General features: G+C 39.6%; 1 protein-coding gene across 2 annotated transcripts in view; it reads left to right on the forward strand.

Annotated features, from left to right (window-relative positions):
• Positions 1-15,076, forward strand: part of il1rl1 (interleukin 1 receptor-like 1) — a 24,984-nt gene extending 9,908 nt beyond the window's left edge. For both annotated transcript variants that reach the window (XM_052142025.1, XM_052142024.1), the window contains 9 exons: positions 1-80; positions 2,530-2,689; positions 3,686-3,839; positions 4,085-4,150; positions 5,382-5,505; positions 5,650-5,783; positions 9,229-9,369; positions 12,279-12,443; positions 14,112-15,076. The exon at positions 1-80 is cut by the window's left edge and continues 173 nt beyond it. In XM_052142025.1, the coding sequence (XP_051997985.1) occupies positions 1-80; positions 2,530-2,689; positions 3,686-3,839; positions 4,085-4,150; positions 5,382-5,505; positions 5,650-5,783; positions 9,229-9,369; positions 12,279-12,443; positions 14,112-14,479 (1,392 nt within the window). In that variant the 3' untranslated portion in view covers positions 14,480-15,076. The remainder of the gene's footprint in view (positions 81-2,529; positions 2,690-3,685; positions 3,840-4,084; positions 4,151-5,381; positions 5,506-5,649; positions 5,784-9,228; positions 9,370-12,278; positions 12,444-14,111) is intronic.
• Positions 15,077-25,000: the final 9,924 nt, after the last annotated feature.

Raw genomic sequence — 25,000 nt, forward strand, 5'->3', positions numbered from 1 at the left:
GAGAATGTGCATTACCACGAGTCTGTGCTGTACATCCTTAACTTAACTACGAACGACACAGGAAGTTACATCACACGCTGGTGATTACACCTATTGTTTGTGCTAAATAATACAGAAATGTAAAATTCTGACATCTTTTACTCACTCTCATTTGGTTCCAAATCCATATGACTCTCTTTCATTGAAAATAAAAGATGTTTTGTAGAATGTCGAAGCCGCTGTTTTCCGTTCAATAAGAGTGTGACGTGGATTTTTACCATCAAGCTCCAGAATAAGAACACAATAAAGAATAAATACACAATAAAGCATCAAAAAATATAACAAGATTGCGCCGCGGATGGCTGCTTCGGTGTGGAGCCCTCTAGTGTGTTTGATACATTTGTCTTGTTATTGTCACTCTTTCCCGATCAGTTTCACCAGGGATGAACTGCTTAATATCTGGCAGAGCATACCGTCTAGGTTACTGTTGTAACCTCCGTTCCCTGATGGAGGGAACGAGACGTTGTGTCGAAGAAGCGACACTAGGGGTCTCCCTTGAGAGCCTGCGCATCACTGAACTTGAGAAACGGCCAATGAGAAATTGGCAGACAGAATTTGCATGTCCCTCCCCCGGACATACGGGTATAAAGGGAGGGAATCATGCATCTGTCCATTCAGGTTGTGCACTGAGGAGCCGAGAATGAGGTTCGGGCATAACAGTGGCTCGGTTTAGCGTCATGGCCGGGGGGGACACAATGTCTACAACAGTAACCTAGATGTTCCCCGTCTGTCGCTCATTGCGACGTTGTGTCGAAGAGGCGACACTAGGGGTCCCTATGCACCGTGTACGTGCGCTGCTGATGCAGGTGCAGGCAGGCAGTTGCGTGAAAAAGCGACAGGCTGCATCCCTACTAGGACATTTTTATCATTAAATAATGATAAACCATGGTTTACAGGAAAACTCAGAGAGCTTCATCATGCCAAAGAGGAAGCTTACAGAAGAGGGGATAAAATATTGTGGGGCGGCTGTGGCTCAGGTGGTAGAGCCACTAATCGCAGGGTTGGCGGTTCGATTCCCGGCCCACACGACTCCACATGCCGAAGTGTCCTTGGGGAAGACACTGAACCCCAAGTTGCTCCCAATGGCAGCTCTGTGTTAATGTATGTGAATGTGTGTGTGAATGGATGAATGAGACCCAGCTTTGAAATCCGCTAAGGTTAAAAAGGTGCTATATGCAGACCATTTATAACCAGGCCAGAATCACACTGACTGAGGAGATCAGAGTGGCTAAAAGAAGCTACTCTGAAAAAACTGTTTTCAGCCAATGATCCTGCATCTGTGTAAAGGCTTGAAAAGCATCGCCAAGTACAAGACACCACCCCCTCGCTCTCTAGAGAATCAACAAATGGCTGAGGACCTGAATGTGTTTTAATGCATGTTTGAAAAGCCCAGTCTCATACACCTTCCACGCTCTTATCTTCACTTTACTTCACACACACACCAACACCTCCTGGAACCCCCTCCACCACCCTCCTGCTACTCAACTTGCACTTATGGTCTGTGAGGAGTATGTGTGCCGGGTCTTCCAGAAACAAAAGACTAGGAAAGCTACAGGCCTAGATGGTGTCTGAATGTCTGCGCTGACCAACTGGCCTCTATCTTCACATAGATCCTCAATATATCACTGGAGCAGTGTGAAGTTCCCTGCTGCTTCAAATGCTCCACCATCTTTCCAGTCCCCAAAAAAACTCAAATCACAGGACTTAATGACTACAGACCTGCCGCTGTCACATCTGTGGTCATGAAGTCATTTGAGAGGCTGGTTTTGGCCTACCTGAAGGACATCACTGGACCCTTGCTAGACCCCCTTCAGATTTCTTACTGAGCAAACAGGTCTGTGGATGATGTTGTCAACATGGGACTGCATTATATCCTGCAACACCTCAACAGACCTGGGACTGCACTGCAATGGACCCCTCTGTCAAGCTCCTGAAGATTGCAGATGACACCACGGTCATCGGCCTCATCTGTGATGATGACAAGTCTGCATACAGACGGGAGGTTGAACAGCTGGCTGTCTGGAGCAGTCACAACAATCATGAGTCTCATGAATAATTAATTAGACTTCTGAATGATACTTTTGTGTTCTTTTGAAGCTTGAAGAGGTGTCACCATAAACTACCATTGTATGACATCACTGAGCACAACTTGTTTTTACAATTTATGAAAAGAAAGTCATATAGTGTTATAACAACACAGGGGTGTATAAACAATTACAGAATTTTCATTTTTGGGTGAACTATCCCTTTAAATTGTTATTCACTGATAATCTTTGATTCCAGTTGCCGAAACTGTTTTTTTTTGTGTGTTGAAGTTAGAACTGTATCAGTGCGATTCATGAATAAATCATTCAGACTGATTCATTTAAAAATAAGAAATTCATGTGGATTTGGAATGACATGAGGGTGAGTAAGTGATGACAGAATCGTCTTGTGTCAAGTGTTAATATGTACTTTAACAGTGTTTTACTGTATGTTGCCTTTCTGCAGGTGGTATTCAAATGACAGTTGTGATGAATATGAAACTGACATTGTGGTTTATGAAGAATTCAACAGAAATATGTTATACAGTACAATGATAGAGGAAAAACTGGCTGGAGTTAACTGTCCAGTGTGTGATAAACAGGAGGGTACCTTCACCTGGTATAAGGTATGCTTAGTTTAACTGTTATGTTTTTGTTATGTCTAATAGATGTAGATGCACATGCATGTATGCATTGTGTCCAAAAGGCATCTAATGAAAATGATTTTGCATTGAAATTTGCATTTTTCTCATTTTTAACGGAAGAAAAAAATCTGACTGTTGAGTATTTTAACCACATCAGTGATCAGTGTCACATATTTACTTACTATATATTAGTGACCTAACATAGCCTACGGCTTAAAGGAAAGTTTTGGGTTCAATACAAATTAAGCTCAATCGACAGAATTTGTAGCATTAATTTGATAACCACTTTCGGTGAGCCTGTTCGCTGTCCTGTTCTGCATATCGCAGCGCCGTTTTAGCTTATCGCGGCCCATTCTGCACATTTCGCGGCCGACCCACCAGCCTGATCAGCCCCAAAGTGCATCGGCACACCGGGAAAATGCCCGGTATGCCAGATTACCAGTCCAGCCCTGGTCATGACAACAAAGTTGTAATATTGAATATAACTTAACTTATAACTTGTAAGGTGAGTTAGCGAATTTATCGTACTAAAATCACATTAACACTTATAATGTTTACGTCTGTTTACATTGTTTTCAAAACAGCTTTCAGTTTGTTGATCAAACAGATAGCCCCGCCCCCAACACACACCATTGGTTGAGTAACGTTGTTGGGCGGGGCCAAAGCAGATCGCTCAAAACAACAGAGGAATTTTAATAGCGCCACAGAGACACAGTGTTTACAGTTTACAAGAAAATGAACCTCTGAATGGGTAACTTATAGTCAACTCTGCATACTAAGCTGGGATAGAGGAAAGTATTTTAATACTCCAGCTTTAACAATAAATAAGTGAAAATTAACAGAAGATAAGCACAAAAATAAAAAATCCCAGATTTTCAACATTTCAGACTTTGTTTGTGTATATCAATTCTGATCTAAATTATTGTCCTGAACCAAAACTGATCATACACTATTTTTTTTGTTTGTTTTGTTTTGGAGAATTTCACTCTTATTCCAAACCAAGAGTCAGGGCGGATTTTACGCATTCCTAACGCTTCAAAAGACAGCGCTGGAATTTACACCTGTGTTTGTACCTGGGAGCATCATGGCAGAATGTACAACACTTCTGGATCTCGTCAACTGATTATCAAAGGTAGATTCTTCAGTCGCCCCAATTAAGGGACAATATTTGTCCAATATTACCAAAATACACTTCATATAATTCACACACATTCAACAACACCAGCCTGTGAGACAGTGAATACAGATATCTGACAGCTACAGGTCATTCTTGTTCCTACATTTAAAATTTTGGGGACATTTTTGTCACTTTTAGGTTCATTTCTGACATTAGGTAGAAGTCTGATCTTTCTCATGATATTCTCCTCTGGTTTATAGATCAGACTCCCAACAATCCTACAATCATTCTTCTTCCTGTCAATTCCATTATGATCGCTGATCTGAGTGAGTAAACACAATAAACAAATATACTAAACACTTCTCGGGACGTATGTGGTAAAAATGGGCCAGGCATGTGGTAAACAGATATCATCATGCTGCTACAGAATACGGGGGCAAGAAAAAGTATGTGAACCCTTTGGAATTAGCTGGTTATAGTATAGACAAATGTCTTTATTGAACACATCCCATTAAACATTCAAAGTGATGTGGAAAAAGTTAGTGAACCCTTGGATTTGATTACTTGTCGATCCTCCTTTGGTAGCAGTAAACTCAACCAAGCATTTCCGGTAAATGCGGATAAGACCGGCACAACGTTCAGAAGAATTTTGGACCATTCTTCCTTACAGAACTGCTTCAGCTTAGACATACTCTCAATATGTCTGGTGTGAACGGCTCTCTTGAGGTCATTCCACAGCATCTGTATTGGGTTAAGGTCTGGGCTCTGACTGGGACACTCCAAAAGGAAGATGTTTTCTTGTTGGTATACGATGCCCTTTTTACACCATACGTAGTGCTGGGTGTTCTTCCCAAAACATTCAACCTTAGTTTCATCAGTCCACAAAACATTATCCAAGTAGTACTGTGGGGTGTCAAGGTTATCTTTGGCAAACTTCAGGAGCGCAGGAATGTTTTTGTTGGAATGCAGCAGCTTCCTTCATGGTGTCCTGCCATGAACACCACTCCTGTTTAATGTTTTCCATATAGTAGACTCATGTACAGAGATGTTAACCAGCTCCAATGATTCCTTCAAGTCTTTATCTGTCACTCTAGGGCTCTTTTTACCTCATTGAGCATTCTTGGCTGGACGGCCACTTCTAGTGAGAGTACCTATAGTACTAAATCACCTCCATTAATTGACAATTTGTCTAACTGGACAGTTAAAGATCTAAGCTCTTTGATAACATTGTAGCCCTTTCCATTCTTGATCGTAGGTCTTCTGAGATCTCTTTTTTGCGAGGCATGGTCCACGTCAGCAGATGCTTCTTGTGAATAGCAAAATCAAATTTTTTTTAGTGCTTTTTATAAGTAAAAGTAGCTCTAACCCACATCTACAACCTCATTTCTTCAATTGAATATCAGGTTCACCAACTCTTGACTCTAATTAGCTTTTCTTGACGTCTTTAGCCTAGTGGTTCACTTACTTTTTCCACAGCAATGGAAAACTAATTCCAAAGGGTTCACATCTTTTTCTTGCCACTGCATGACAAATCTGTATACACTTCTTGTTTGCCAGATACAGAAATAGTCCTCTTGTGTTATGTGCGCTTTGGGATCAATAACAGAGATGACTGCAAAGTTAAGTGGGAAAGAAATAGGACCCAGCTGGATGGTGTGGATGGATATAAGCAGGAGTTTAGGTAAATAACACCAGAACAACGTGTGTTGGCAAACTGCATTGCAAAATGTTGCCCTTACTTATCTAAAGAGGTCTCTGAGATCAGCACAGCAAATGGTGTTATTAAGATAATCTCACTAATCCTACACTGTGTTTTCTTCTCCAGAGAGGTAGATGGGGTCTCTCAGTCAGTTTTGACCATCAGTAAAGTTTCACAGGTGGATCTTCAATCTGAGTTTCGGTGCAAAGTCGAAGACACTAATGAAGTGTTGTATAAAACAGTAACTCTGAAGAGCCGAGGTGTGATATTACGAGAGTACAAACACAAATCACTTAGTAATTCCTCTATAGACAAAACGATTCACCAATGAGATCTCTTTAATATCTCAACTCTGCCAGACAGCAATGCAGAGCAAATAGAGACCTTTCCAGACCTGGAAATGTCATGGAAAATAACAATATCTTTGATAAGTCAACTATAGTGAATAGTGAACATACATTCAAAAAAAAAAAAAATTGGGATCCATTAATAATGAAGTAAGTAAGTAAGTAAGTAAAGTTTATTTCTAAAGCGCTTTTCACAGATAAAATCACAAAGTGCTGTACACGAGAAAGGTAAAAGCAAAATCTTATATAAACAATATAAAAATATATACAATACATATGTAAAATCAAAGTGACACTAGTTAAAACCCATCAACCAAAAGCCTTCTTAAATAAACAAGTCTTCAGATCTTTTTTAAAAGAGTCAACAGAGTCAGCCAGACGCAGAGACAGGGGCAGGGCGTTCCACAGTCTGGGGGCAACAGACTGAAAAGACAGGTCCCCACGGGTTTTATAACGAGTCTTGGGGACCATAAGAAGGTTCTGGCCAGAAGACCGAAGAGTGCGGCTAGAGGAGTGCTGACTCAAAAGGACCTTGATGTACTGTGGGGCCTGACTATTTAATGCCCTAAAAGTCAGCACTAAAATCTTAAAATCTTAATGAAGAACTGAAGAATAAAATAGAGAAAACATGCAAATGCATTGGTCAGAAAGTGTAAGCACACTGACTCTTATGTCCAAAATAAATGTATAAAACATTTAGTGTGTCGCTGTTTATTTCTCCTTTCTTTTACCCCAGTCACCGAAATGCACAAGTTGTTGTCTCGCTTTCCATTGCCCTTTTAGCAGATAGTCTGTTTAAACAGATTGGGCAATTTAAAACTACATCTAAAAGCCACTTTACAGCAGGGGTGTGTCTAGGGGGAGGCTGGGGGAGGCAGTGCCTCCCCTAGGATAAGCTCTGCCTCCCCTGAGAATTTGAGAAATAATCTGTCCATCTGATGATAAATTATAATTTAAAAGTGGATTGTTTTGTGCGTATTTTTCCATCGCTAGCAGATGAGTGAGGTCTGACACAACAAAAATCCAGTTTTGGCGCTCTTTCACAGTGTGCGCTAGCTCGGCATACGCGCTCAGAAAAAGTGCATTATGTCAGAACAGAACGCCAATGAAATGTTTACCTGGCAGAGCTTTAAAGCACGAGCAAACAATGAACTTTTGTGATTGCGAATAAGTGCAGTGTCCTGTGAGTGTAACTCTACCGCTGCATTAACATATGATGTGAATGTACGTCGAGTTTTCGGGGACTGATCCAGGCGCCAGAACTGCAGCTGATATGTGCGGCGATGAGAAAGCAGTGTGCAGTGCACTGTATGCGGCGCACGAGCAGCGCGAGATGCTTTCACATATGCTGCGTTACTTTGTAGGCTAACTGATCCGCGGCTGTACTGTACCAGAAACACATAGGCATACTCACTATTTTTTTTATTTCAAATCCAGAAGTTATGAACAACTTTTATTTAAAAAAAAAAAAAAGTTTTGTCTGCATTGCGATTCTCTTTGTACACATATACACTCTTTAATAGACGTATTCACGTTAAAACCCAATTTAATCAACGTATTCAATGCATTACTTCTATACAGATGTATATATTAATTTGCTCGAGCAATTAAGTGGAAAAATATTTAACCATGTATTTATATTAAAATCGCAAACATTTTAAATTAAAACTTAAAATTGACAAAAACAGCAGACTCATACCTTTTCTTTTGCATTTACATTTTAATACAATAAATCTTGCATTTCACAAAGAACTTGTTTTTCCACCTCCACGAATGAGACTAGAGTCGTTCATTATCCCGCCTTGTTGAGGTAAATTTTAGTTTTCCTTGCTTTCCCCCGGTCTTAAAGTAAAAATGAGACTGTGAAAAATAGTAGTATTTAATTAAATACATTTATCTAAGTCTATTTTGACTATAGGTCTCAAAACTCCTCCAGTAGCCCCTTAAATAAGAAACGAACAGTCCTAACTAGAACGTTCATTAAAAAAGATGTAGCCTATTGCTTTTCTATTGGCCGTTATTGGGTGTGTGTCAGTCTGCTGCCGGATCACATTAACAACCAGAGTGCGCAGTAGTCACAGTCGTCAGCACTTACAACCAGAGAATAACATTAAAATACTGTTCTCATACCGTTCAAATGAGCATATCAAACATGTTTACCTGGGTCCACATTCACAAAGAATCTTATAAGAGGCTACAAGTAGCTTCATAACTTTAGACTCCTAATGTGTTTTACTAAGAGTAATTCACGAAGCATTTTAGCCCTAAAAGTAGCACCTAAGTCTGGAACAGCTTAGAAGAAGAAACAAATTAATTGACCTCTTGTCTATACAAACGTGACTTCAGATTCATTTAAACTCTCTCGTCTCGGTTGCCTACTCGTGTAGCACGTCTTCTCACAAGCACCTGTCACTCATCACCAGGCAATCACCGTGATCTGATATATGAATCTGTCAATAATAATAATAATAAATAATAATAATATCATCATCATATTATTAATGTTGACCTGGTTTAACTAACTTTTATGTGATAGCCCTATAGTCTAATAGGGGCCCTGTGCCTATCTCTGGGTTCCTGGCTTAGAAAAAGATACGCACTAAAACAGATTGTGTGTAGTGTAGCTTAATTTTGTGCCGATTTTTTCAATTGTTTATGTTGCCCCCCCAAACAAGCCAAATTGCCCCCCCAAACATGATATCCTGGTAACCCCTCTGATTTACAGTAGGTACAATGTACTAAGAGGTAGTTCCTTATTAATGAAAAATGTCATTAAAAAGTTGTTTTTAAACATGTACAGATTTCATAGTACAGTAATGTATATAATACTTTGTTTAGCCTGGAACAATCTCTTTACTATAACTTAATTGCGTGCATGCCATTTTAATCTTATAGTTAGCCTGACGGCTTGATCCAACGAGGCTGTAGATTTTAATATAAAAATAAATTAAAGTGTACCATTTTACTTCTAACAGGCACGTTATACGTTTCACATCTTAAATGTGGGGTGTTTTGTCTGTTGTACAATACAAACATTAATGTGTAGAGGACAATACACTTGAATAATCATATCTAAAAATATGTAAGTAAGAGTGTTTTTTATCTTGATTGAATAACATTATATAAATCTGAAGATGGCACATGATGACCAGTGATCACAGGCATTGTCCAGGCAACCTCAAACCATGAGATTTATCTAGAAACAAAACTAAACGTTGTTCCTCCTCGTCACTTGCCTTATTTGTTTAGTTTCAACCATAGATGTGTGAGTGCCTGAAAGATCAGTAGTGCAACTTTCATTTATTTGTAATCACTATAAAATGTGTCAACTGTTTTTGTGTGTTTGTATGTTTACCAGTTGAAGCGTCAGTGCTTTTGGTGGTTTTGCCATGCATCTCGATGTTTCTTCTTCTGCTGGTTAGTGAAGCGGTGAAGTGGTTTGCTGTGGATCTGCTGCTGTTTTTGAGGGGAATTTTCACCAAGCTGTACAGAAAAGAGGGTGAAGAACATAATGCACCAACTATATCCTCTGTTTATTTACACACCTGTATTAAACCCTTTCAAGGGTTAGTTCACCCAAAAAGGATATTCTGTCACTATTTACTCTCCCTCATGTCATTCCCAACCCTTTCCCATGAAACACAAAAAGAAACATTTCTAAAGAACCTTCATGCAGCTCTTTCCTGTACAACAGTTACATATTGTAAAATACACTCACCTAGAACTTTATTAGGAACAGTATGGTCCTAAAAATAGTTCCCAATATGGTCTTCTGCTGTCGTAGCCCATTCGCCTCAAGGTTCGATGTGTTTGCATTCTTAGATGCTATTCTGCACGCTACAAATGTACAGAGTGGTTATCTGAGTTACTGTAGCCTTTCTGTCAGCTCAAACCTGTCTGGCCATTCTCCGTTGACCTTTTTCATCAACAATGTGTTTCTGTGCACAGAACTGCCGCTGACTGTATGTTTTTTGTTTTTGGCACCATTCTGAGTAAACTCTAGAGACTATAGTGTCTGTTGTGCATGAATATCCAAGGAGATCAGCAGTTATACCAGTCAAACCAGCCTGTCTGGCACCAACAATCATGCCACCAATTTTCCCTATTGTGATGGTTGATGTGAACATTAACTGAAGCTCCTGACCCATATTTGCATGATTTTATGCAGTGCATTGCTTCCACATGATTGGCTGATTAGATAATCAAATGAATAAGTAGGTGTACAGGTGTTCCTAATAAAGTTCTAGGTGAGTGTCTTATAATGCATGACATTAACCGATTAATACCTACATTTTTGACCAACACAAAATATGCATTGTTTGAAAGATCAGAAGCTGTACTTTAAAATGCATGTGGGCATTATGGCCAAAACCGAACAAGTGCTTTGACATTTGCAGACGAATCAGAAGTGCTCCGTTTTGATCATTGATCAACAAATTGCACTCTACATATTATTGCAATCAGTTAAAACAGCCATTTGTCATTTGTTTTTGTCTTCATGTGAACAGGTGTTTTTGCTTATAACTAAACATATTGCATATCATTAGAGGAGGTGATTATCTTTCTAACAAGCATAGATCATTAGATAATCCGCACGAAGCACAATGTGCACACAGCATTTGACTATCTGGCATCTTGAAATCTGGCTGAAAACACGTTAGCTTTCCTGGATCAGATGTCGACATTGGAAAATATGTAGCACCATGGAATAATAAGTCATTCGTATTGGGTTTAGATCGGTTCAAAAATCATCCATATTTGGGCAGAGAGACATGTGATTGGCGACTGTTACATAGGACCACCAGGAGATGGCGCCAAATACATGACGCAGAGTCAATGATGACTCAAATGGCACAGAATGAAACTAAAATCATGTCTGCATCAGTGGGGATTTCTTTAAGACTGCAAGGGAAGCTCAGCTTCCCCTATAATGTCAAAAAAATAATGGTCAAATATGTACTATTGTGTAAACAATTTATTGACTAAAAATGCGTTAGAACACGTTCATCTCGAAGACGAGTTCGTTCAGAATCAGCTACATTACATATAGCAGGTCGGCTGACTCGATTTACTTCTCATACATTCCCGTAGCGTCAGTGCATTTCCCTGTTGAAGCCGAAGCGTCCATTGACTTCAACGGGGCTGCTCTGAACAGTTTTTTCAGTGCTCGAAAATAGACGGTCATTGGATAAATGCTGCGATTATGTCTCGCCCACGGACGCCAGCGCCTCTGGGGGTGAATGAGGAGTGGGCTGGCCCGACTCCGGCTTCAGCGTGATGATTGGAGGATCTGTCGAAAGACTGCATCTCCTTTTGATTGACAGCTGAATCTGTACTATAAGAAGTCACTGAAGCTATTTCGCGCTCAGTCCCATCGCGGATTTCTCAAGTGTAGTCGAAAGACAAACTGCTGCAACCTATTTCTTTATATTTGTTTGCCGAAATTGCTAGTCAATTTGCATAATACATTTCACACAATTATACACCACATTCCTTGTTTCAGTTTTACCAAGTTTAATATATTTTGTTTTAGAGCGTTCGTTCGTTCGTTCGTTCATTCATTCATTCATACAGTAGGCTAGGTTAGTGTCGTACGGGTGAAACTGCGCACGATGGCAGACGGTGCTAATATTGTCGACCTGATTTTGGCGAAGCCATTTGAAAGTCTTCCTTACGAGGAAAAAATTAGAATTAAACAGCAGGGCAGATCAACACCTAAGATTGATTTAGTGCAAAAAATAGGGTAAATAAGTTTATAATGTAGGCCGAAAATGAGCTTCCCCTCTTTGAAAGACCAGCAGCCGCCACTGGTCTGCATGCTATGCAATCCTTTAGTTATTATTGTGTTTGCATGTGCAATTTGTTCTTATGTTCAGTTATTATGTTTTATTCGTTTGGAGAGGCTTTTGGACACTAGGATAAATTATTTTTGTAATGCTATAACTTTTGATTTCTTAGTCATATTAACACAAACATTTTCTCAGTTACAGTTGATATAATTGGAAACAAAACAAATGCAGTTTTTTGGAGCCACCTTATTTACACCCAGAATTATATTGTGTCAAATCATAAAATAGCCAAAGATCATAATCTATATCATTAAACATTTTGAAAAGCTTTCTTTACAATGATACCAAACACTTAAGCCTGCTTGTTGTTGTTGTTTTATTTCGAGTTATAAGCCTTTCATTCTGGGTATGCCACTAAAACTAAAAATATGCAAAAAAAAGTATTTCACTGTATATGTATGTGCAAATGTATAATGTGTGACAGAAATAAAGGCTTCTTCCTCTAAACACCCTCAGAGCTTAAAGGGTTAACACTTGTGACTGCATTAGAACTAAGAATAAAATGCATCAATGTGTCAGATGAAGTGTTAAACTGATGTTTACTGTGTCCGTTTGACAGATGGTAAAGTGTATGATGCGTATGTGATTTACCAGAGGAACAGCTTGGATGAGATGACAGCAAAAACTCTAAGTGACTTTGTCAGTGGAGCTCTTCCAACTGTACTGGAGAGATATTACGGCTTTAAACTGTACATTCTCGGCAGAGATGACCTACCAGGGGAAGGTATGTTTGCTGAACCTTTACATATAAATGTAAAATAACATAAAGCCATTATTTTATGTTTTAAGAGTGTAATCTTAAAGTCTATATATTAAAGGTACTTAAAGAGATAGGCGGCATGTCCAAAATATAACATGGAGTAATACATTTTTTATATATTAAATATACAGTACGGTGTGTTAATAATAATAATAATAATAATAATATATACAGTGTATTCAGAAGGTACTCAGACATCTTTATTTTTTCACATTTTTCACACCGATTTCCTCTAACTTAAATGTATTAAAAAGAAAGAACTGAAATATCACATTGGCATAAGTATTCAGACCCTTAACGTTTGGCAGCTCTCTCAGGTTGGAAGGGGACCATTGGTGGACAGCCATTTGCAGGTCTCTCCAGAGATGTTTGATTGGGTTCAAGTCCGGACTCTGTCTGGGCCACTCAAAGCCACTCTTGCATTGTCTTGGCTGTGTGCTTAGGGTCATTGTCCTGTTGGAAGGTGAACTTTTGGCCCAGTCTGAGGTCCTGAGCGCTCTGGACCAGGTTTTCATTAAGGATATCTCTGTGTTTTGCTATGTTCGGCTTTCCTTCAACCCTGACCAGTCCCCAGTCCCTGTCACTGAAAAACACCCCCACTGCATGATGCAACCACCACCACGCATCACCGCTGGGATGGTATTGTGCAGGTGATGAGGGGTGCCTGGTTTCCTCCAGACATGACGCTTGGAATCGAGGCCAAACCGGTCAATCTTCATTTAATCAGACTAGAGAATTATGTTTCTCACAGTCTGAGAGTCCTTTAGGTGCTTTTTGTTTTTTGCAAATTCCAACCAGGCTTTCATATGTGTTGCACTGATAACCCATAAAGCCCAGATCGGTGAGAGTTGCAGTGATGGTCGTCCTTCTGCAAGTTTCTCCCATCTCCACACATGATCTCTGGAGCTCAACCAGAGTGACCATCGGGTTCACCATTGTGGTCACCTCTCTTACCAAGGCCCTTTCCCTCCGATTGCTCAGTTTGGCCAGGCGTGCAGCTCTAGGAAGAGTCCTGGTTGTTCCAAACTTCTTCCATTTAAGAATTATGGAGGTCACTGTGCTCCTGAGAACCTTCAATGCAGCCGAAATGTTTTTGTAGCCTTCCTTTGCCCTCATGGCTTGGTTTTTGCTCTGATTTGCATTTACAGCTGTAAGACCTTATATAGACAGATGTGTGCCTTTCCAAATCATATCCAATCAGTTGAATATGGCACAGGTGGACTCCAATCAAAGTGTAGAAACATCTCAACGATGATCGAGTGAAATGGGATGCACCTGAGCTAACTTTCAAGTGTCATAGCAAAGGGTCTGAACACTTATGTCAATGTGAAATTTCAGTTTTTTCTTTTTAATACATTTTCAAAGTATCAAAAATCATTTTTTTGCTTTGTCATTATGGGGGAATTGAGTGTAGATTGATGTGAACCAAAAAATTGAATTTAAAGCATGTTAGCATAAAGAAATGAAGGGGTCTGAATACTTTCTGAGTGTATATATATTAGAGGGGATTTGGGCAACGTCTGGGAGGACAGCTAAACAATATTAAACTAGATCATCAAACCACCGTAGGTTGGTTTAATCTGCCAAGATTTGGTCCTACATATGTGTGAAACTCACGGTCATCTTTTCCAGACAGTATAAATCTGATTGAAATGAAGATACAGCTCAGCCGAAGACTTATCTTCATATTAACACCAGGAACAAGCATTGATCAAAGCAGCATTTCTCCTGAAGCATATGATCTGCAGGTGGGCCTTCATCATGCTCTCGTACAAGGAGATACGGGTGTCATTTTGATCCAGCTGGGAGAAACACAGGACTACACACTTCTGCCTCTTGGTTTACAACATCTTCTTCATAAGAATTCTCCCTTAATGTGGAGAGAAGAGCGATTGTCGCCAAACTCTAGATTTTGGAAACAGGTGCGGTATAGGATGCCCGTTCCATCATCGTGTCAGACAAACAGAAAAATAAACAAGACGGTGCCCAGCATCGTTTGAAAATCAGGCTTACCAATCGACCCTTTTAAATCATGATAAAACGCTGTTGCACTTATAGTTTAAAGCACAAGTTACAATAAGAGCTTGCATGCTGTATTTTTCCCAGTATTGAAATCGTTAAATAAATCTTGGGACGTACATGCTGTTGAATGGGTTAAACGATGTGTCAGCCTTTATTCCCAAATTAACATGTATTACATCAGTAGGGTTACAAACTTAAGAGGAAACTATTTCTTTATTGCCACCATGCCATGTGAGATTGAAGTAAACAAGCTTTATGTGCATTCCTGAAAGACGTCTCAGCATGACTGGTTAAATGCCAAAATCTGAGATGCATTCATTTTGATTTTCGGCGTACTGATATCCCAATGTCTCACACATCAAATTATAACAGGAGAATGTGACTGTATATACATATTTCAAGATAAACAGACGAATCTAATTTTCTACTATCTTTGAATGATTTTATTAGTATTCTATGTGTATTTATGCATTTCTATTATTATCTTTTCCTCTTCTTGTGTATTTTTAAATTCTATTTTTATTTTATACTTTGTTAACACTGTTTTAAATGGAGATATAAATAAAGCTTTACTTACTCACAGTTTTCAGTGCATTGTATTTTACACTATATGTTAACCCTTTAAGCTCGGATGGGCCTGCCCCACGAGAAAAATAAATAACTGTCAAAATATGTATAACTTCAGTCTTCACCAACACAAAATATGCATCGTTTGAAAGATCAGAAGCCGTACTTTACGATGCATGCAGTCATTATGACCAAAACTGATCAAGAGCTTTGAGATTTGCAGACGAATCAGAAGTGCTCCGTTTTTATCATTTATCAAAACAATAATAATAAAAAAAGCTGTACATATTATTGCAATCCGTAAACACCTCAAGCTCATCAAATAGTCATGTGTCTGTCATGTTCACTGTTGTCTTTTGTTTTTGTGCTTTTATGTTGAAGTTTAGTTCCTGTTTCCTGTTTGGTCTTTGTAGTTTCATTTTATGATTGGTTTTCCCCTGATTAGTTCTCATTCCCTGATTGTTTCCCCAGGTGTTCCTCATTCCCTTGTTTGTTCCTTTTGTGTATATAAGCCCTTTTAGTTTCCTTGTTAGTTCTTGCATGTTTTTGTATGCTCTGTGCCAGGTTTCCCGTGTTTTTCTTTATTCTGAGTTTTCGTTATGTTTATTAAATAAACTGCTGCACTTAGATCCTCATTCTCTGCCTGCTTCGTCACAGAAGAACTAACCGCCATTATGGATCTAGCAGCCGTCAGAATTCTCCTCCTCAGGCAAGAGGACCGTCCAGTTGAGGATCACGTACGTGAGTTTTTAGAGCTGGCAAATTTAGTGGACTACCCAGAATTTTCCTTGGTGGTTTTCTTCAGAGCAGGTCTCAGCAGTTCACTAAAGGAGCTGTTGCCTCCGGCGGATCCTCACTGGACGCTCCTCGAGTTCGTGGAGGAGACTCTACGAGTTAGCGGCTCGCCGTTCACTGTGGGTGTAGAGGAGGAGGGCTTAACATCTCCTCCCACTGTGGTCACCCCCCAGACTTCCATGGCTCGTCCCCCCACGCCGGCCACGGCCAACGAGCTGGAAGTCTCGTCCGTCCCAGAGCCAGCTTCGTTTGCCCGGAGGAGGAGGAGAAGAGGAAAGGAAAGGCTTCTGCTCACCAGTTTCCGCCTGCCACGGTCAGCGAGCCAGAGCCCACGCGTGCCACGGTTAGTTCTTTTGTGACGAAGCAGGCAGAGAATGAGGATCTAAGTGCAGCAATTTATTTAATAAACATAACGAAAACTCAGAATAAAGAAAAACACGGGAAACCTGGCACAGAGCATACAAAAACATGCAAGAACTAACAAGGAAACTAAAAGGGCTTATATACACAAAAGGAACAAACAAGGGAATGAGGAACACCTGGGGAAACAATCAGGGAATGAGAACTAATCAGGGGAAAACCAATCATAAAATGAAACTACAAAGACCAAACAGGAAACAGGAAATAAACTTCAACATAAAAGCACAAAAACAAAAGACAAAAGTGAACATGACAGTGTCATATGTTGTTGGAAACCTCTCAAAGAGTAAAATACAACCAGCCTATTTGTTTTGATCACATATAAAAATAAAGTGAGTAATATCTAAGTATATGTCTTTGACAATATTTTTCATGTAAGCAGATGTTGCTTGTATGCCACAGTTTTCACCTATAACTTCACAACATATATATATATATATACAGTGAGGAAAATAAGTATTTGAACACCCTGCTGTTTTGCAAGTTCTCCCACTTAGAAATCATGGAGGGGTCTAAAATTGTCATCGTAGGTGCATGTCCACTGTGAGAGACATAATCTAAAAAAAAAATCCAGAAATCACAATGTATGATTTTTTAACTATTTATTTGTATGATACAGCTGCAAATAAGTATTTGAACACCTGTCTATCAGCTAGAATTCTGACCCTCAAAGACCTGTTAGTCTGCCTTTAAAATGTCCACCTCCACTCCATTTATTATCCTAAATTAGATGCACCTATTTGAGGTCATTAGGTGCATAAAGACACCTGTCCACCCCATACAATCAGTAAGAATCCAACTACTAACATGACCAAGACCAAAGAGCTGTCCAAAGACACTAGAGACAAAATTGTACACCTCCACAAGGCTGGAAAGGGCTACGGGAAATTGCCAAGCAGCTTGGTGAAAAAAGGTCCACTGTTGGAGCAATCATTAGAAAATGGAAGAAGCTAAACATGACTGTCAATCTCCCTCGGACTGGGGCTCCATGCAAGATCTCACCTCGTGGGGTCTCAATGATCCTAAGAAAGGTGAGAAATCAGCCCAGAACTACAGGGGAGGAGCTGGTCAATGACCTGAAAAGAGCTGGGACCACCGCTTCCAAGGTTACTGTTGGTAATACACTAAGACGTCATGGTTTGAAATCATGCATGGCACGGAAGGTTCCCCTGCTTAAACCAGCACATGTCAAGGCCCGTCTTAAGTTTGCCAATGACCATTTGGATGATCCAGAGGAGTCATGGGAGAAAGTCATGTGGTCAGATGAGACCAAAATAGAACTTTTTGGTCATAATTCCACTAACCGTGTTTGGAGGAAGAAGAATGATGAGTACCATCCCAAGAACACCATACCTACTGTGAAGCATGGGGGTGGTAGCATCATGCTTTGGGGGTGTTTTTCTGCACATGGGACAGGGCTGACTGCACTGTATTAAGGAGAGGATGACCGGGGCCATGTATTGCGAGATTTTGGGGAACAACCTCCTTCCCTCAGTTAGAGCATTGAAGATGGGTCGAGGCTGGGTCTTCCAGCATGACAATGACCAAGCACACAGCCAGGATAACCAAGGAGTGGCTCTGTAAGAAGCATATCAAGGTTCTGGCGTGGCCTAGCCAGTCTCCAGACCTAAACCCAATAGAGAATCTTTGGAGGGAGCTCAAACTCTGTGTTTCTCAGCGACAGCCCAGAAACCTGACTGATCTAGAGAAGATCTGTGTGGAGGAGTGGGCCAAAATCCCTCCTGCAGTGTGTGCAAACCTGGCGAAAAACTACAGGAAACGTTTGACATCTGTAATTGCAAACAAAGGCTACTGTACCAAATATTAACATTGATTTTCTCAGGTGTTCAAATACTTATTTGCAGCTGTATCATACAAATAAATAGTTAAAAAATCATACATTGTGATTTCTGGATTTTTTTTTTATTATGTCTCTCACAGTGGACATGCACCTACGATGACAATTTCAGACCCTCCATGATTTCTAAGTGGGAGAACTTGCAAAATAGCAGGGTGTTCAAATACTTATTTTCCTCACTGTATATATATATATATATATATATATATATATAATAAACAGAACATAAGATATTAATTATCATTACTTAGAGGAGGCAATTTTCTCTCAAACGAGTCCACCCACAACATAATCAGATGCATAGATCAATAGATAATTGACACGAAGTACAATGTGCACAACGTACACACAGCATCTGGCTATCTGGCATCTTGACATCTGGCTGAAAACACATTCGCTTTCCTGTATCAGATGATGCCATCGGAAATGGTGTAGCGTCATGGAACACTAAACCGGTGCAAAAATCGTCCGTATTTGGGCAGAAACACATGTGAATGGTGACTGTTGCATATTGGCATCAGGAGATGGTACCCAGTAAATGACACAGACTCAATGATGACTCAAATGGCACAGAATGAAACTCATTCTGAAACTCATTCTGTGAAATCTCATGACTAAAATCATGTGTGCATGCTATGCAAACCTTTAGTCATTGTTGTGTTTCCTTGTGTAATTAGTTCTTATGTACAATTATTATGTTTCATTTGTTTGGAGATTTTTTATGTGCACTTGGATAACTTATTTTTTTAATGCTATATCTTTTTTTCTCAGTTAAAGTTGACATGATAGGGAAGAAAACAAAAGCAGTTTTTTGGAGCTGAAAAAATGTATACTTTTGGTTCAAGTTTTTAGGGACTCTTTTAGGGATCAGGTGGTGAGCCTGCAAGCGCTGTCTTTTGACAATTGAGAAGTTGGCACAGGAGAGTGGAGAAGATGACAATAACAAATAACAATAGTTTATCACTGACATCATTAAACATTCATGATTAAAATATCTTAATTAAATGCCATTTAAAGAGGAAAATACAAGTTTTTATTTGTAAGGGAGGAAATTATGTCTGAGACATTTACATGCACGTACCAGCAGATGGCAGTGTTGCATTATGGTTTTGAATTTGTGACGCTTGCAAAGGCAATATTGTTTTTACTTCAGCTCTGGTGTTAAATGTATAAAGTACTATAATAAGTGGTAAAAGTAAAAAAAATACAAAAAAAGGGAGACAATTAAAAAAGAAAATGAACAGCTTCTTTAAAGGCCCTATTTCGAACTCAGTAAGAAGTCAATGATGAAGACATGATGAAGACATGATGAAGACATGATGAAGACATCCAGAGTCAGAATCAGAGGACGGAGCAGCTGAAACTGGTGATGGATTCATCCTCTGCATCTCTCGTTTGATGAGTCTCCTCAAGTGAAGTTCTACTGGAACATTGTCTCTTATTCTGGTTTCATGTGACTCTTCGTTGTGGTGCTCATGATTGATTTTCAGCCATCTCCATCATGGAGAGAAATTTATGTGTGGCTCACCTCACTGATGCGAGAGGAGGTTAGACAGGTGAGACACGGATATATAGTCTGTCTGTCTATCTATCTATCTATCTATCTATCTATCTATCTATCTGTCTGTCTGTCTGTCTGTCTCTATTATCTACCTGTCTGTCTATCTGTCTGTCTGTCTGTCTATCTCTTTCTCTATTATCTATCTGTCTGTCTGTCTATCTGTCTGTCTTTCTCTATTATCTGTCTGTCTGTCTCTCTCTATTATCTGTCTATCTATCTGTTCTGTCTGTCTGTCTGTCTCTTTCTCTATTATCTGTCTGTCTGTCTGTCTATCTCTTTCTCTATTATCTGTCTGTCTATCTATCTGTCTGTCTTTCTCTATTATCTGTCTGTCTGTCTATCTGTCTCTTTCTCTATTATCTATCTGTCTGTCTGTCTATCTGTCTGTCTTTCTCTATTATCTGTCTGTCTGTCTGTCTATCTATCTCTATCTGTCTGTCTATCTATCTGTCTGTCTGTCTCTCTCTTTCTCTATTATCTGTCTATCTATCTGTTCTGTCTGTCTGTCTCTTTCTCTATTATCTGTCTGTCTGTCTGTCTCTTTCTCTATTATCTGTCTGTCTGTCTATCTCTCTCTATTATCTATCTATCTGACTGTCTGTCTTTTTCTCTATTATCTATCTGTCTGTCTATCTATCTGTCTGTCTGTCTCTCTCTTTCTCTATTATCTGTCTATCTATCTGTCTGTCTGTCTCTCTCTTTCTCTATTATCTGTCTATCTATCTGTTCTGTCTGTCTGTCTCTTTCTCTATTATCTGTCTGTCTGTCTGTCTCTTTCTCTATTATCTATCTGTCTGTCTGACTCTTTCTCTATTATCTATCTGTCTGTCTGTCTGTCTGTCTGTCTATCTGACAAATTTTTTAACAAGACTTAACTTTATTTTTAAAAGTGCCCAGATTTGAAGTAACCCAATTATTTATACATTATGTTGTTGTTTTTTGTATGTCTAGACTCACAAACATTCTGATATTCCACAGCTTTATCATGACTTTGATGGATCTGGTTTCTGGAGGAGAGTGAAGATGTATATTATAGATCTGTGGAACATTTTGGATGTGCTGTCAATACTGTTGTTCATCTCCGGTCTGGTCTGCAGGTGCATTCATACAGTTCACATCAATTCAGTGTGATTCAGTACATACTGGTACCTCAGCTCCTTCACTCACACTGTTCTGCCACCACCACGGGACAGACGCTCAATCCTAGACAGAAAATACAGCACAGTAAAGTCAGTGTATTCTACATACATTCTGAGACATGCATTGGCTAAGTTTACTGGAATACCTGTGTGAAGGACTACAGCAGTACAATATTTGATTACACACCTGTTTTCTCTCCTGAATGTCTGGACTATTGATGACACCGTGGACCGGCCCAGATTAGGCTGCACTCTCCGACCAGTCTCAGGTCTCAGGACTCAGGTCAAGTCCAAACATTTGGATTTACTGTTTTTTGGATTTCACGTTTTTATTAAACTGCACTTGGGTTCTTCACATCATCTCATCATTTGTCTGCCTGTCATTGTTACTGTCAGCCATTGTTACATTGATGACATGTTCTATAATTGTTGCCCAGGTCTAATTTGAGATTTCTCTGTGCCTTTGGCAATCTCTGGCTCTTCCTCATCCTCTGTGCCCCCCTCTCGCTCTTCCTCTCCCCCTCACTATACCGCCCTCTAATGTCCCTTCCTCTTGCAAAAGCAGACTCTTGCCCCTGTCTGTCTCCTGCCTGCTCCATATTCCACAGCTGTGAAATTCAGTCTTACCCTTGCAGAATAAATGTGTTTGAGAACTGCAAGGTTATGAGTTTCACCTGCCAGCTAAATTGGACAGTATTTACGTTTGGTTGCTCTAAATTGAGAGGAAATTGAATTGTTCCTCATCTAGCCCAAGTCTATCCATCTGACAACTATTATAACAATACCACATAACTATTATGTATCTAATATACTGTATGTGAGACAGGTTATTGTGATTGTTGATTGTTCTATTTAGCATGTAGCGATTTACCCAATGAACATGTATAATTGCATTTGAGAGTAATATCATTCAATAGCAAATGAATGTGCTCTGACATGCACTGTGAGCTGTAAGGTCTTATATAGACAGGTGTGTGGCTTTCCTAATCAAGTCCAATCAGTATAATCAAACACAGCTGGACTCAATTGAAGGTGTAGAACCATCTCAAGGATGATCAGAGTTAAATATATGAGTGTCACAGCAAAGGGTCTGAATACTTAGGACCATGTGATATTTCAGTTTTTCTTTTTTAATAAATGTGCAAAAATGTCAACAATTCTGTGTTTTTCTGTCAATATGGGGTGCTGTGTGTACAATAATGAGGAAAAAAAATGAACTTCAATGATTTTAGCAAATGGCTGCAATATAACAAAGAGTGAAAAATGTAAGGGGGTCTGAATACTTTCCGTACCCACTGTATATATATATATATATATATATATATATATATATATATATATATATATATATATATATACACGTCTGTCTGTCTGTCTGTCTGTCTGTCTGTCTGATATCCATCTATCTATCTATCTATCTATCTATCTATCTATCTATCTATCTATCTATCTATCTATATCTATCTGTCTGTCTGATATCCATCTATCTATCTATCTATCTATCTATCTGTCTGTCTGTCTGTCTGTCTGTCTGTCTGTGGTATCTATCTATCTATCTATCTATCTATCTATCTATCTATCTATCTGTCTATCTATCTATCTATCTATCTATCTGTCTGTCTGTCTGTCTGTCTGTGGTATCTATCTATCTATCTATCTATCTATCTATCTATCTATCTATCTGTCTGTCTGTCTGTCTGTCTGTCTGTGGTATCTATCTATCTATCTATCTATCTATCTATCTGTCTGTCTGTCTGTCTGTCTGTCTGTGGTATCTATCTATCTATCTATCTATCTATCTATCTATCTATCTATCTATCTGTCTATCTGTCTGTCTGTCTGTCTGTCTGTCTGTGGTATCTATCTATCTATCTATCTGTCTGTCTGTCTGTCTGTCTGTCTGTCTGTCTCTCTGTCTGTCTTTCACTTTCAGACTGGCTTTTTCAAGCCAAACTCAACAAACTTTTCTAGTTGTAACTCAGTTGCTAAAATGTCAACTTTATTAACATTATAAGTAGACCTCAGGAGAAAAAAATAAAAACACAATAATAGATTATATGACAACCTTACAGAACAAAAAGGATTTAATTTAAATTTAATTGTGGAGTGGTGGTGGTGTAGTGGGCTAAAGCACATAACTGGTAATCAGAAGGTTGCTGGTTTGATCCCCACAGTCACCACCATTGTGTCCTTGAGTAAGACACTTAACTCCAGGTTGCTCCGGGGGGGATTGTCCCTGTAATAAGTGCACTGTAAGTCGCTTTGGATAAAAGCGTCTGCCAAATGCATAAATGTAAATGTAATTCACAAAGGATCCGTACCTCTTCATATTTGGCAATGTTGCGACTAATGTAGATAGTGAGCACTCTTTTTACTCTTGCAATCTAGTCAAGTACTTCTGTGAATAATGTGTGAAATGAAACTAACAAGTAGCTAACAAGTGTTTCTCTGACATGATTCAGACACTCAGTTTGATATAAGCAGTTGTAGTGTGAACGGCTCCTCTGAAACCCGAATGCCCCGTACTGAACACTGATAACATGCCAGCATTCCCTGAATGGCTCATTATCATCATGCTGTGTGTTTATCTGCTGTTTGCCAATATTCTGCAGCTCAACCTTCTCATCGCCATCTTTAAGTGAGTAAACACTCTGTAAATGGAAACAGTTATCTAGTTTTATTAGATGTATTCATGTAGCAGATGCTTTTATCCCAAGTGAGTATCAGTGCAACACATGCAATGAGTCATAAGAAGAATATGTCACATTTCTTGTATTATTGGTTGTAGTGGGCATTTCTTCTGCTGGATCTGATCACAAACAGAATGTATTGCCGGGAAAATAAGATGTTATTCTAGTTTGACAAAGAATCGGTAGAAATAACTTTCTGGATAAATTTGCATCTCAGCTACACGTTTCAGGAAGTTCAAGACTACACAGACATAATATGGAACAGTCGACCTGCTCTTCCTCCTCGGTGCGTCTGTGGCGCAGGTGGTAGAGCGGGTCGGCCACTAATCGCAGGGTTGGTGGTTCGATTGCCCACGTGACTAAACATGTCGAAGTGTCCTTGGGCAAGACACTGAACCCCAAGTTGCTCCCAATGGCAGGCTAGCACCTTGCATGGCAGCTCTGCCGTCATTGGTGTGTGAATGGGTGATGTAAAAAGGCGCTATATGAGTGCAGAGCATTTACCTTCATCCTCCTCAGTCACATGCTCCTCTACATCAGAGCAGTTCTGCTGTGACACTCTCCACAGAGAGTTAAAGCTGAACATGTATGGGATTTATTATGACCAGGGCTGGACTGGTAATCTGGCAAAACAGGCATTTTCCCGGTGGGCCGACGCAATTTGGGGCCGATCAGGGGCGGACTGGCCATCGTGAGAACCGGGCAGTCCGGTGGGTAGGTCACGAAACGTGCTGAATGTGCCGCGATAAGCTAAAATGAGCCACGCGTTATGCAGAACGAACCACAAAACGGCCCCCCATAATGCACCAAATTGATTTTGGTTGCACAATAAACTGCTTTTGGGATTTAATTCATTTTGGACTCTTGTAGCCTCAATATCTGCACCCTTTTTAGTCTGAAAAGACTAAGATTTATTTTTTATCATTCTATAAATAAATGTTTTAATCGGTTGATTAATTGGTTATTGGCCTTTTCCGTCCCCTTAGTTATCGGTATTGGCACAATCCTCTCTGCCGACCTCCAGTCCAGACATGTCCCCGACTTTGGTAACAGTGTTGCAAAAATGTCTATAGTGAAAATACTTGTAAAACAAAACAGCTCATATAATATTTAGTGTGACCTCTCAAGATAAAGCACCTTCTGTCACTGAATATTTGATGAAAAATACTTTTTAAGAGAGCCCAATTTTGTAGGCTATTTGTAAAAAAGTGCCTTGATGCAAAATCTGCCGCTGAAAGACGAAATCTGCTTGTCGTAGATTTCAACGAGACCGCGTCTCTCTCCAACCAGCAGGTAAAAGCTCAGACTGGGAGGACATTGATTCTAGTGGACAGGAGGAAGAGAAAGACATGTCTTTATATATCTAAATGATTAAAGGTGTAGTTCACCCTTGTGTTGTTATAACCCTATATGACTGGCACAATCGGTGCCAGTTCACCACGGACGGGTTTACCCACATTTTACGATAA

This window comes from Xyrauchen texanus, chromosome 14 (genome assembly GCF_025860055.1).
Source record: "Xyrauchen texanus isolate HMW12.3.18 chromosome 14, RBS_HiC_50CHRs, whole genome shotgun sequence".
Lineage (NCBI taxonomy): Eukaryota > Metazoa > Chordata > Actinopteri > Cypriniformes > Catostomidae > Xyrauchen > Xyrauchen texanus.